General features: G+C 51.1%; 1 protein-coding gene across 1 annotated transcript; it reads left to right on the forward strand.

The window, feature by feature from the left end:
- The first annotated feature begins 6,815 nt into the window (after positions 1-6,815).
- LOC136193055 (uncharacterized) lies at positions 6,816-7,532 on the forward strand. The gene has a single exon (XM_065981845.1). It carries the CDS (start codon positions 6,816-6,818, stop codon positions 7,530-7,532), a length of 717 nt encoding a protein of 238 aa, XP_065837917.1.
- Positions 7,533-14,603: the final 7,071 nt, after the last annotated feature.

Consider the following 14,603-nt stretch of genomic DNA (forward strand, 5'->3'; position numbering starts at 1 on the left):
CCTTTGGGCCATGTTTTTATGGGTTTGAAAAACAGGTTTACTCAAAAATAATTTGCCGTTGAAACTTTTTTCCGAATTTTGTTTCGAACTTATATAGCCAATATGAATAACAAGGTATTGCAGAATTAACACGATAATTATTTTTACATGTAGTCATGATCAAGACTGATCAAATGGTCCCTTTGCTTGGCTGATTGAAACTTCGGTTTGGTCGTCCTCGGTGTTAGTCCTGCCAGTTGTGCTTCCAGGTGCAACATAAATTCCTCTGAAGTATAGTACTCCTCCAGATCGTCGCTAGTCACTTCCTCGTCGTCAGCAGCTTCTTCTTCTACATCTTCAATGATGTCTTTATCATCAGACCCGGTGCTTATGCTTATGTTAATTTTTTTGCTTAAGTCTGTTATTGTCTCATACAGCAATGGTTCGCAGTAAATGCATGATTGACGCGAGAGGCATTTCTCGTGGAAAGAATGCCCACAAGTAAGGAGCACTGCAGGCGTCTCGTGTAGTTCGGAGCATTTTTCTGAATCACAGATGAAGTCATGTTGAGGAACTTTTGTGCTTGAGAATCCCAGCGGAAAGGACCTCTGGTCAAGGGTGCACTCATAGGCCTTCAATTGAAATTGCCTGCGCTTGCTCCTTTTTTTAGGAATTTCTCTTGATTCGCCGCAGTTTTCGTGAATACTTTTGAATTTTTTATCATGTAATCTGCTGCAAGTCCGGCAAGGTGAGACACGTTGCTAGAGGTGTTTTTTCTTGGTCCCTCCTGCAGGAAATGCGAAGCGAAATCACCTTGGAACTTCTTCCCGCTCAAGACGTTTGCAAATTCGGTGATCTGTTCCGCACTGGACCATGCAGGACACTGCGCTCGTAAGGGAGAATGAAATGTTTCCACCTTCTTCTCCGTGAAGACGTTGAGGTAACGTGAAAAGGTTGCTTTCCATTGAGGAAGAGCTATCTCGTACTGCAGACAGTCGCTGATAGTTGAAAGCATAGCCTTGTTGTAGTTTCGGCGCTGTTGGACGATAAACATGACAGCCAATTGAGCCATCGCCGATTTCCAGAGCTCATACTGACTCCCGCGATGAATGGCGGAGTAAAAGAAAAAGACCAGAAAAAGAATCGTATGTAAGAAGTGCTTCAGCAATAGAAATTCGTAATCTTTACACATTCCAAATGACGATAGAACTCCTTCTCGAATGAGTTGCCAGCCTCCAAGGAGTGCAGCCACCATGGCTGACATTCTCTCGTGGCGGGTTTTTTTGGCAAACTTTTTCTTTCCCCAAACATCGCTTTGTATACGCCTACAGTAAGTATTTTAATTAATTAATTATTTATTTATAGCAGTTAACTAGTACCTTCAAATATAGGATGATACATAACGAACAGATTTTCCATTGAGTTAAGGTAAATATGAAATGGTCCCAAAAGCGGAACGACTGACGGCAGCATCGGATGATTTGGATACTAAATTAAGGTAAATTCTAACCTTATTTGAAATAATTATCTTAGAACCTTAGCTATTAATTTTTTCTGAAAGTAAAACGTTGGATAGTCGCCAAGTGATGGAAGTAGGTACCCTTCAGTGTACCTGAAGAGTTCATTTAGCAAAAATGTAATTAATTTAATGTCTAACCTTGATAGTGCAGGATGGCTTTTAATGATGCCATCAAAAACAGCTTTATAATTTTTTTTCGTTTTTTAAGTTTTGATGGGTTTCGCTGACGAACCTGCAGGTTTTTAGCTGATCGAGTTCCCTTTGGCTAGGTAAAGTGTAGCATCTATTTGCAAAATATTATTTATTGATTTATTTATTTCCTTCAGCATGGATCTTGCCTTAAGTGAATCAATGATTTTTGCACGTTCGTGAGCGTCATTTGAGAAAATTCTGCCGGCAGCGCTTCCATCCTTGTCTGATGAAGATTTTCCGAAACAGATTTGGAGACCCATTCCTTCAAAAGCCCTATATTTATTGACCCTTTGCAGGCATCATTCCTTGGCCAGTAGTGAACAGGATTTCCTGACTGAGGCTGCGGTAGGCTCTCGATTTCATTTGGAACGTCTATTATGCAGGTGGCCATATGGATTGCGGTCGACGTTTCACTAGACGTTGGCCTCATTATTGTATGGACTGAATGGAAGTCGTCGATGGTGAGCAGCATAATTCTTTTCTGGCTTGCAGCAGTGTCGATAAATGTATTTCCCAGAGGCCTGTTGTCATGAGCCATTTCTTTTCGAAATTTTCGAATCGTCTTCGGATGCCCACAGATGCCGACGGCTCGTCCGCATTCCGAGGCAGCATCGGAACAACCGCTAAGGGATAAATGTAACCCCACGTCGCTTACAAATGCCGTTATTTGCTAAAACGCAAATATTTTGTATAGAATGAATTAAATAATTTACCTGGTCTTTTAGATAGGCAAGTCTGTACAAGTCTGCCACCGCCCTTTGTCGTCTCAGAAAAATTCTTTTGTCTTGTTCGAGGGTGTTAGAGTATTCACTGCTAATGATGTCTTCGATCATATTAAATAGTCCAGGCGCATGTTTATCACAAAAGGTTTTCATATCTTCAGCGTCGTAAAGCTTTTTCGCTTGTAGAGAATGTGGTGATCGTGAAGAGCTTTTTGAAAAGACCGGAGCAATGAAGGAAAATCTAGTGATTATTAAATATTTTGAATGTATTTATTTATTTGTTTATTTATTTATTTACCAAGACGGCGACGAAGTTCAGCGTTCTCGGCTTCTTTGGCTGCTAGCTGCCTTTGAGACTCTGCTAGCTCCACTCTCATTCGTTCGAGATCATTAGCAGCCCTGGTTCGTGGAAGCGGGAGGTGCGTTCGTGCGGCCGTGGGCGTAGGCTAAATATAATATTAATTCACTCTAGTACACGTACGTTTACGCACCAACCTCCACTTCTGCAACGGCAACAGCAACTCGTTTTGGCGGCGCCTGGTAGCGGGGATGCTCAGTGACGCGCTGTGAGCTGTCCATGACAGATCGATGGTATCTGCAAACGTACGCTGCTACGCTGTTCGATATATCGTCGAGTGGTTTCAATAGACGATCGGGACAGGGACGAAGAACGTCTGAACAGCGCTCGCGATCGAAGACGAACGCACAGCGGTAGCATTCGTCGAGCATTCGACGAGAATGTGCGAAGCAGAGGTGAACTTCGTCGGGAAATCCCCGTTCTCTGGCGTCGCGTGCTGTGTACAGGGAAACGTTACCGGATCAGGCCGATTCGGTCGCTCTTCGTGATCGAGTAAGGGATCCGGAATCGAAATAACACGTGGAAGATTCACTCATTGCTTGCGAACGCAGGACAGCGAAGGACAGGGAAATCGGAGAGAAAGAAGGCGTGAATGGCGGGTTCAGCTGGAATCAGCTGGAAAGCGCGGCTAAGAAGAACGTTTTCGCGGACTTATTTTACGGTATTTCCAAGTTTTTTGATATACAGATCTTTTCTCGTAGGTCAAGAAGTGGCAAAGTGTCCATTCCGCGCGAGATCGACATGATTAGGGAAAGTCGATAATCGGACTTGCAGCTTCGCGAGCGATTCTAGAAAATTCGTGTCTCTCGATTTTTTTTCGTCGAGGTCAAAATGAAAGAGGAAATAACGCTCTATGAGTTAGGCTCGCTCATAGCCTTTGCCAGAGCTTCGCCAGCTTGGCGCAGCCCTTTTTAGTAAAATTACACTTGTGTGAAGTCTAACCCCCACCCAGTTAGACGCGGTTGATATCCGGGCTATCGGGGGGGAAAATAGATAAGGCGCGCGCTGGCAGCGTAGGAGTCAGTCGTCAGGCTGCCAGCGCGCGAACATCATCACTACTCAACTTTCTTTTGCAACTCTCTCGATGGAACAGCAAACGCGGACGACAACAGGAGCGGGAATGCTCACGCGCAGTCAGACACGGACAACGCCGTTGGCCCCGGCCGCCTCGGCTGGTACGTCGACGCCGCTTTCGGCCGCGCCCGTGGCCGCTGCCACGTCCTCTCCGCTGACGTCGAGCTTACCCGTTCCCACGCTACAGTCGGCCTCGACGACACCGACGACGGGAGTGTTGGGATCGCAGCCCCAACAATCGGACATCCTGCTGCAGACAGCCGACGGCCGTCGCGTTTCGTTACGCGCGTTCGTGCAGTCAGTGGTGGCGGAAAACACGTCGACGCGCGCAGGTAGGCAGGGGTTGGTTTAGCAGTTGCGACGGCGTTGCCGATTGCACTCCGTATCGGGGTCCCAGTTTGGGCGCGTTGGCGCTCGGCCAGGGAAAGCCAGCGGTTGGCGCCCAAACGTCCCATCTTGGCGGGAACAGTGGCGCGCGCGCGGGAGGGGTGATAGGCGGGGCTCAGCCTGGCGTACTTCCTACAGGTGGCATGGGAAGAGGCGGGCTGGGAAGTCTGCCCTCGGCGAGTCTGTTATCAGCGTTGGGCCGAACACAGACGGCGGCGGCAGGCTCTCGACCAGGCGTGAGGGGAGCGTCCCAGTTCCCGCTAAGGGGCGGGTTCACGTTTGGGTCTGGCCTACGCCCTCAGGGCGAGAGCGCGGTGCGTTTTGCGTCGGCGTCGGGATCGACACCGAGCGGCGCGGCGGTGGTGCAGCCGCCGCCACCCGGAGTGCCGGGTGCGGGCGTTGGTCTGTCAGCGACGGGGCCTCAACCAGGGCTGGGCGCGGGTCACGATGCACCCGGAGGCGGGACGGCGTCGGCGCAATGGACGCTTCCGGCGTGGACCCCACCTCCCGGATGGATGGATATGGCTCCGGCGGCAAAAAAGGCTCGCTCGGCCCCCTTCTTCATGGGAGAGGCTCTCCCGCTGGTGCCGGGAAGGGCGGTCGACAAAATTCTGTCCGGAGAATATATCGATTTCTCGAAGTTGCTCCCGGACAATATTGAGCTAATGCGCAGGGATGGCGAGAGGGACATAGCGGCGGGGTGGCAGTCAGTGCGCTCGCCGATACGGCGGCTGACGTCCCTACTGTCCTTGGTTCAGGCATATGCCGCTTTCGCAGCGGTCGTGCTCTCGCACCAGCCAGATCGCTCCACAGAGCTGATGGCATACCTGCGCGTGCTGGTGCGGGAGGCGCAGCGGTGCGGCGGAACGGGCTGGAGAGCATACGACCAGCAATTCCGCATGCAGGCCGGGGCATACCCGTCAAACGCCTGGACGTCACTCCAGACAGCGATATGCGGCGGCACTTTCTGGTCGACAAAGCACGCCGGGGCAAAGACCCCGGTAGTATGTGACCATTGCCTTGAGGCCGATCACGCAACAGAGGAGTGCGCGCTGGCCCCGGCAGCGGATGTGGTTTATCGCCCGTCGAAAGCGAAACCACTTAAGACGAAAAAGTCACCAGCCGCAAAGTTTTGCCGACAGTTTAATTTTGGCAAAGAGGGTTGCAGCTACGGGGCTGACTGTGTGTTTGCACAAGTTTGTGCAAAGTGCGGCGCCGAGGGGCACAAATCCGGAGCGTGCAAGCTGCCCGCAGCGGCGCATGGGCAGTAGCAAGCTGGCAAGAGGAAGGCACGTTCTGCTTTGGATTACGGACATTAGATAATGGCGCTGTGTTGCGCGAACGGTTTTCGAGCGTTTGCTTTGTTTTCGGGGTATGGCATGGGGCGGGGTCCGTTAAGCCGTCTGTTGTGTTTTGCTGCGGTTCGGACTTGTTAGTATAACAACCAGTTGGTACGCGCGTGATGGGCATGTCTCTCGTAGATGCGTGTGGCTTGGTCAACGAGCGCCACGTTTTACTGCCTCGGTTGCGATCCCTTGAAACGGCGGACGCATCGGGGTCCCAGGCGCTCCCCGAGTGGGACGGGGCGTCGTCCTCGCCGGTGCGAGTGGAAGCATGGCGGACAGCGCTGGCGAAGCACCCCGATCGGGCGTTCGCGCAGTTCATCGTAGCGGGCCTGACAGAAGGTTTCCGGATCGGGCACGGGGTCTCGCACGTGTGCAAGAGAGGACCGCCTCGCAACATGAGGTCGGCTGGGGAGCACCCTGACGTGGTGCAGCGTTACCTAGACGAGGAGCGGGCATCGGGCGCCCTACGCGGTCCAGTGCAGCACCCCGAGGCCGTTCATGTAAGCCCGTTTGGCGTCATCCCTAAATCAGGCCCACAGGGCAGGTGGAGACTGATTGTGAACCTGTCTTCGCCGATAGGCGGGAGTGTTAACGACGGCATTTCCCCAGCAGCCTGCTCGGTGGAATACGTGCGCCTGGACGAGGCCGTTCGCCGATGCGCGCGGCTGGGCAAGGGGACATCGCTGGTCAAAGTTGACATCAAAAGCGCGTACCGTATCGTGCCGGTCCATCCGGACGATCGGCATTTACTTTGTGTAGCATGGAGGGGTGACGTGTTTGTGGACACGGCACTGCCGTTTGGCCTTCGCTCGGCCCCGGTGATCTTTTCGGCGGTGGCCGATGCACTGCTGTGGATAATGTTGGACCGGGGCATCCAGGACGGAGTCCATTACCTCGACGATTACTTACTTCTGGGCTCCCCGGCAACGGCGGCGGGCGAGCGCAATCGCAGGATCGCGCTGGAGACCTGCGCGGAGCTAGGGGTACCCGTGGCAGTGCAGAAACTGGAGGGCCGGAGTACATGCGTAGTCTTTCTCGGTTTGAAGTTGGATACCGAGAAGCAGGAGGTTCGATTGCCGGCCGAAAAGCTTGACAGAGTGCGGGGGTTGATCCGCCTGTGGCAGGCGCGTAAAAAATGCTCTAAGAGGGACCTACTCTCGCTGGTGGGTCTACTACACCACGCCGCGACGGCGATCCCGGCAGGGCGGTCATTCGTCCGGCGTCTGATCGACCTGTCCATGGTACGGCCGGCGATGCACCACGTCATTCGTCTGAATGCGGAGGCAAGAGCGGATTTGTTCTGGTGGTCGACGTTCCCAGAGCGTTGGAACGGACGTGGATTCTTCGCTTGTATTGCGGCAACTCCGTCGGTGGTGGTACAGACCGATGCCACGGGTCTATGGGGCTGCGGGGCAATCGCGGGAAGCGTCTGGTTCAGCCACCAATGGTCGCCAAGCTGGCGCTCGGAAAAGATCGCGGCGAAGGAATTGGCGAAGGTGGTGGTGGCTGCAGCGGTGTGGGGCCGCGACTGGACGGGCTCGTCTGTGCTCATAGAGTCCGATAATTCGACCGTGGTGGCGGCAGTCAACTCGGGTTCAAGCCGGGACGCGTCGCTGATGCCGTTGTTGCGGTCGTTGCAGTTTGTGAAGGCAATGTTTGCCTTCTCACTGCGGGCGCGACACATACCTGGCGCGCTGAATGTTGTGGCGGACGGCTTGTCAAGAAACCGACCGCTGGCTGATATACGTAGGCTTTCCCCGCAGATGGCGTCCGCGATGTCGTCGGTGCCGGCGGAGATCTGGGAATTGCTGGAGCCCGGCCGGGTCAACTGGTTGTCTCAGGGCTGGAGAGCGCAGTTTCTGGCTACGCTGCGCTGGGCATCGCCGACTCCACTCGCCGGGCATATCGCGCCGGGCAAAACCAGTTCGCCCGTTTCTGCCGGCATCTGGGAGTGACGCCGGTGCCAGCCTCCGAACACTTACTGTCATTATTTTGCGCGTCTCTGGCGAACGAGGAAAAATCTTATAGTACGATTAAATCCTACCTGGCGGGGGTTCGGCACTGGCATGTGGTCTGCGGGTCGGGGGACCCGCTCTCTGTAGCACATCCGCAACTGGACTTGGTCTTGCGGAGAATAAAACGGCGCCAGGGCAGTCCGGCTCCGGACCGCCGTCTCCCAATCACGCAGGAGATTCTGCGCCTACTGCGGGCGGTGTGGGAGAGATCAGGCGACGCATGGGACGCCCAAATGCTGTGGGCGGCGAGCTGCTGTGGCTTCTTTGGCTTCATGAGGTCGGGCGAGTTTACGGTGGACGGCGAGTTCGACCCGTCGCGTCATCTCTCGCCGGCTGATATTTTGGTAGATTCCTAGAGTTCCCCTTCGTGGGTATGCGTTCACCTAAAACAATCGAAGACGGACCCATTCCGGCGAGGGGTGGACGTGTACTTGGGGCGCACGGACTCGGACCTATGCCCGGTGGGAGCACTACTGGCGTACCTGGTGAGTCGCGGCTGGGAGTCGGGCTCCCTATTTCGTCATCGCAATGGGCGTCCACTGTCGAGGACGACGTCGGTCCTACGCATTCGCCAGGCGCTGACATCGCAAGGAGTGCAGGCGGGATCCTTCTCGGGTCACAGCTTTCGGATTGGGGCGGCGTCAACAGCAGCAGCGCGCCGTCTGGAGAATTCGACGATCCGAACGCTGGGGAGATGGAAGAGCGACGCGTACCAGCGGTACATCCGGCTCCGCCCAGAAGAGATCGCGGCGTTTAGCCGGAATTTATGCGCGTAACTCGGACGATTCGGGCGGTCTGAGAGGTTTCGTTGTGTCACGATCGCGTGTTATTGTTTTGCGGTTTCTCTGGTATGTGGGCAAGGGCCCGGATTTGGTGATCGCGTACTACACTGATCTTAGTGGGGTGGTCTGGGGGCGTCGGTCACGGCGCATAGCCCCGCGCCCAACTTGTGTCTGGGGTGTTAGTTCGGCGACGCCTAACTTACAGGTGACCACGCCCACGGCGGGTACGCAGCCGGACACCTCCGGGCACCTACCAAACCTTTGCAGGGCAAGGGTGTAGATATATACGGGTGGGATAGGTGGATGTCAATGCAATACATATTCTCGCGCATGTGCAACAATATTCCCCCTGCTGGAGTAGACATTATGCAGCTACCACGTACCTCTACGGAATATCAGTATGTGCTGGTATTTCAGGACTTCTTGACGAAGTGGCCGTCCGTCTTTCCACTACGGGATCAGACTGCAACGCGTTTAGGTCATTTTCTCGTCAATGAAGTGATTCCCACCTTTGGAATGCCGGAAGCTCTGCTCTCAAACAGAGGAGCTAATTTGTTAAGTCATCGGATGACGGAGGTCTGTACCGCTCTGGGCATTCAGCGTTTACTGACAACAACTTACCATCCTCAATGCAATGGAATGGTGGAACGATTTAACAGAACTTTGAAGGCAATGTTGAGAAAGCATGCGACTCAGTATGGACAGCAATGGGACAAGTATTTATCTGTAGTTTTGTGGGCTTACCAAAATACACCGCACGAAGCGAAGTCAGAGAAGCCATCTTTCCTGTTATTTGGTTTCGATTGTCGCTCACCACCCGATGCTTCGTTTCTTCCGCCAAGTGGGCCGATCACCGGAGAGGCAGGGGAGTATCGTCGAACTCTGATGGAATCGCTGTTGTCTGCAAGGGAAATTGCTGCGTTGGAGATCCGTGCGGTTCAAGAAAAGTATCGACGTCAGTACGATAAGAGTACAGAGGAGTTTCGGTGCGTCGTCCGTGATTGGGTATTTGTACGGTTTCCACACGAGGAATCTGGGAAGCGTCGGAAGCTTTCGCGTCCTTGGTTTGGACCGTATCGCATTATTTCTCGTCGCGATCCTGATCTCGATGTGCAGAAAGTCTACGCTCCGCAAGATGGGGTAGTGAAGGTACATCAATCGCGAGTAAAGCCGTCACCGCCTTCGTTTCCTGCTGGGCACTATTGGTATGGTGGTAACCGGCGCGGGGCTGGTGCGTTACCATCATGGGTTTCCGAGTTCCTTGAAGAAGATGAATCGGACTGACCTTATAATTTGAGATCACGAATGCTTGAGGACAAGCATTAATTCGGGGCGGCAGTAGTGTATCATGTGTGTGTTAGTAGAGTATGTATGTATGTGTATGTGTGATGTATGACGTAACTGCGGCGACGTTGGGTTGTAGATATAGGGGTTGACGAGTGGGGAGGAGTCGGGATAAGAATAGAGAGAGCGTTAGAGAACACCACGGAATTGTCAGCGAACGCGAAGGATTACAAGTGTCGGCTCCAATTTTCTGCAAAATTTTCCGCGCGGTTGAGAGAACAGGTCGTAGCTTCCCTTGACGGCGTGCTCGACTGACCCGAACAAAATGACATACTTCGAACGACGACGATCGGGACGAACGGCTTCTGTCCGCGACAACCTTGTCGCTTTGTTGCTTGGCTTCAACGGTGGCACGGAGAGACTCCGATGCGGCCTGGGAGCGCAGCGATGAAGCCGGAAGGAACTGGGATAGAGGCTCACGAATTTTCCGGCCTAAGAAAAGCTCCCCTGGTGACTTCCCGGTGAGACTGTGGGGCGTGACGCGGTAGTGGAACAATGTTGCCGCCAAAGCGTCCGCGATTGACTTGCCATCCGCACGATGGGTTCGCAGACCATTCTTAATAACCCGATTAAACCGCTCCACGCCTTCGTTGGCTTGCGGGTGGTAGCGCGGAGTCGTTACATGTTTAACACCGCACGACGACAGAAAACCCTTGAACTCCTCCGCGCAAAACTGAGGACCGTTATCGGTGATGATTTCTACCGGCAATCCATAGCGCACGAACAGAGAGCTAAGGGCAGAAACAACTTCCGATGCCCGAAACTAGTGACCCGGAACAACCTCTGGCCACTTAGGGTTTCTCTTTTATCTATGGGTAAACGAAGGCTGGGTCTCGCTAGGCGCGGGAAAAATCACGAACGCAAGCGACGCTTGAAGACAAAAAATCGCACTAGCAGACCGTCTAAAAAAGTATTAGTATTTCTGCACATTTTACATTGATCAAGAAGATGCACCGCTCTGCAGGACGTGTCTATGATTCTATCAGAGCCTCAGTCACCGTCGCTACGGGAGTCCTCAACAGTAACACGTGCAGAAGAAGAGAAGACGATGGAGAGCCTAACATATTCATTGAGGCTACCTGACAACGCGTGGTCTGTCGCAGAAAAGGCGAAAGGCTTTCACCTTCGACGAGTAGTCGTCACGTCAGAGGAAACGGGCCAATGAGCAGTATCGCATAGCGTCATGATTGGAGCAGACCGTACCTGGAAGGTTTGTTGCTATGACAATCCACTACCGGCTGACTGTGCACTTCCAGCGGAAGCGAGCAGTGACGTCATAAATGAAATTCTTAAGCGATGAGACACCAGCGCCTTTTGTCCTTGCAACAACGACGAGAAGTTTGTCGCGTTTGCTCAGTCTAAAAAGAGAAAGTTCTATTCGGTCGACGGAAAAACTGTTGCTGCTCAACTAACGCCCTCTTTCCGCGATGGAGACGACAGCCAAACCGTCCGTTCATCTTCCTGCTCAATTCTAATTGATTACAGCAAAGTCTCTGAACGTTGCTCTCACTGTTCCAAATACCGCAATACTCTCTTCTGAGCGTTTGGTGGCTACAGGGGAAAAATGACCACAGAAAGAAGTGGACCTTTCAGCAGTCATGACAGCCATGCAAACGTACGTTACCTCAACACGCCGCAGCGTAGTCTCCGGTTCAGGCAACTGAAATCTCGTGCAACAGCTGCCGAGCGAAAATTGAAAAAACTGGTTGCTGATCGATTGGAAAGTGATGGTGTCTGTCTCGAAGATGACATGCAAGATGATTTTGGAGAAATTTTAAATGAGATGACGGATGAAATCAGGTGCAGCAACCCAGAAGATTCGTTGAAAAGAATTTTCTGGGATCACCAGCTGGAAGCTTTGCAAGGCAAGAATCCTCGTCAAATGCGCTGGCACCATGCAGTAATACAAATGTGCCTGCACCTCAAGTTCAAATCTTCCAGTGCCTACCGTTCCCTCCGAGAATCGGGCGTTATAACCCTTCCTTGCGAGAGAACTTTATTCGATTATTCCCACTGGTCTAAGAGAACGTCAGGGTTTAGTGAAATCCTAAATAAGCAATGGCAAAAGGAAGCTGACATAATAGACGAAAAAGACAAATATGTCGTACTCACCTTTGACGAGATGAAGGTGAAAGACAATTTGGTTTTTGACAAACACTCCCTTTCGAAAACTCATTGGGTTTACGGACTTGCGAGACATCAACACTGCTCTCGAAAATTTAGAGAAGCAATGTTTACAAAATGACGACATAACCAGCTCTAAAGTTGCAACTCGTATGCTCGCCTTTATGGTAAGAGGAATTTTCACGAGCTTAGAATTCCCATATGCCCACTTTCGCACGAGGGGATGTACCGCTGAAGAGCTCTTTCAGTTGGTGTGGGAGGCAGTGTACAACCTTGAGGCATATGGGTTCAATGTAACAGTCATCACTTGCGACGGCGCTTCCTCTAATCGCAAATTTTTCAAAATGAACTCAACATCTGCTACTGAGAGCGGACGTGGCGTCGTTTACAAGACAAGAAATCCTTACGACAGTACCAGAGAGATTTTCTTCATGTCTGATGTTTTGCATCTGATAAAAACCACCAGAAACTGCTGATCCAATTCATTTGCTCACAGTCATTCACGAACTCTTTGGGTAAAATTTCCTACCCACGAGGTCTGTATTGGCCTTAAGGTACCGTTTTAGAAAAATGGCCTCCACATCAGCTGGACACATCTTACAGAATTGGTTGACAAAAGTCGCTCTTCGGCTGGCCTGACCCTACTCCTGAAGATCACGAAGAAGCACCTTAGTCTTACCACGTGGTCTTACCGCGTTTTCAAGGATGCGTGTTAGGCTTGCTACGCAAGTAAGATAAGCCGTTACTTTGCCTTACAGTTTTTTACTGTCTACCTCAGGTGCAGAGCGCATCGGTCGTTGCAGCTTTAAAGTTCTCCAAGAAAAATGATACAAAAGAAACAGAAAAATTTGTCGAATTTTCGACATTTTTTTTGATTGCTTTAACGTCCGTTGCTGTTCTGAAGGAAATAAGCGCAGGAAACCTGATTTGGGACCCTATAGAAGTCCCACAGACGAAAGATTCAAAGTGTTTGCTCTCATCCCGCCTTCCCGTCGTATAGTTACTTTTGCAGTGGCTGAAAGACGAATTTTTGGGGTATCTTTATGAATGGCGCGAGAATGTAAAGAACCGCGAGGGATTTTCGGCGCTTGAAAAGCAAGAAAATGAGTCTGTCCAAAGAGACTTTGGAAGGCCTAGAAATGACAGGTTCGTGACATAAAGATGAGATGAACTTTTTTGCACTAGTTCCTGTCTTTTCTCGAAGTCGGGCCTCTTCTTTTAAAAATTCCTGAAGTGAAATTCTTACTGAGTGAAAAATTTAGTCAAGACCCGTTAGACATATTTCGGAAAACAACGTTATCAAGGAGGATGCAATTCAAATCCCTCAGTGAACGAATACTAGAGCAATGCTACGAATATTATGGATCAGATGGTTTAGACCCGGTAAGAGGAAACTTCAGAATATCTAGGAAACGAAAAGATACTACGCTAGACGACACGTCAATGCCTAAGCGCAGTGTTCCTCGCAAGAAGCTAACATATTAACATAAATAATTCTTGAGAGCTGCCGTCACATAAGTGATATTGAAACGTCTATGTCAATTTGCCTTGCTCTTCAAACTGTTTCTCAGGGATTTTCCTTTTGCACTCCCATGCCTGCTTTGCCTATAAATCTCCATCCAGTAGCCGGCTATAGAAAATCCTCTAATTGCGATCCATTTCAAAACAATTTCTTGTAGCAATTCGTTTCTGCTGTCACCAGAAAGACCCATGGATGCAGCATCTCAGCAGCGCTGAACATTTACGTTTGAGCAGGCTAGACCGAGCAATTTATCTTTCTGATCCTCTGCCCCGCATGCAAGAACGCCTGTTAGGCTTTGGCGAGTCGCTTTTTCAATTTCGCGAAACAACGTGTACGCGACATCGTTCACTTGGAAAAGTCCTCCTCTGGTCACAGATCTAACCGACGTTGTTGTGTAATCCAAAAAAAGAAGGAACCTGTCCTTCGACTTCACAGTCGTCGTTACATGCCAACCTTTTCAGGCAGCTGATAAATAAAGACTTGTCCGCAACCGTGTATCTTTCGTATTTTTTTCAGCAAGGAATACGGAACGTATCCCGCAGCATATCGAATAATGTTCTCTTCTTCACTTGACAACGCCACAGCCACTGATGGTGCCGACGGCGGAGCTGGCTGAGCTGCATTTCCGCACTCAGTAATCGACATAATGAGCGACTTTAATATTCGTTCGTTCACGTACTGCCGAACTAGCGAATGAAGATTGCTCTTCAACTTCGACAGAAAAGCCTCCCACAAATCATCCAGAGTTGTGAGTCGAACACGTTGAAATTCTTCCCACAGCTTTTGTCTGCTGAATGCTTTTGTTGTAGAGCATCTCTCAGCCGTTAAACAAACTCTCTTCAAAGCATCAAAGTGACTCTTAGAAAAGTCTTCCAAGAAAAGTCGAAAAGTCGCTATTATCCAGTTTCTGGACAAGAAATCTTGCTTCTGCGACAGCCGCGCGACTTCGGTTTGATGCAGACTTTGGAATGGGGTCGGAGAGGGCGGCGGTAAGGCCGGTAAGGGCTCGGATTGTAGAGGAGAGGGATAGGAAACGATAGCGCGCTACTGTACATTGTGACGTTGCATCCGGACACGCAGTGGCTGCTGTGACGAACACTAGTTAGTTGATACGTATGAGTGACGTACCAGTTGGTATATAGATGTTGTCTGTAGAGATAGTTAGCAGTCGTAAGGTTCACACGCCTAAATAAAGACTCACCCACAAACAATCGTCACATGGTGACAGGACTTTGCTAA

The sequence above is a fragment of the Oscarella lobularis genome, chromosome 11, assembly GCF_947507565.1.
Source record: "Oscarella lobularis chromosome 11, ooOscLobu1.1, whole genome shotgun sequence".
NCBI lineage: Eukaryota > Metazoa > Porifera > Homoscleromorpha > Homosclerophorida > Oscarellidae > Oscarella > Oscarella lobularis.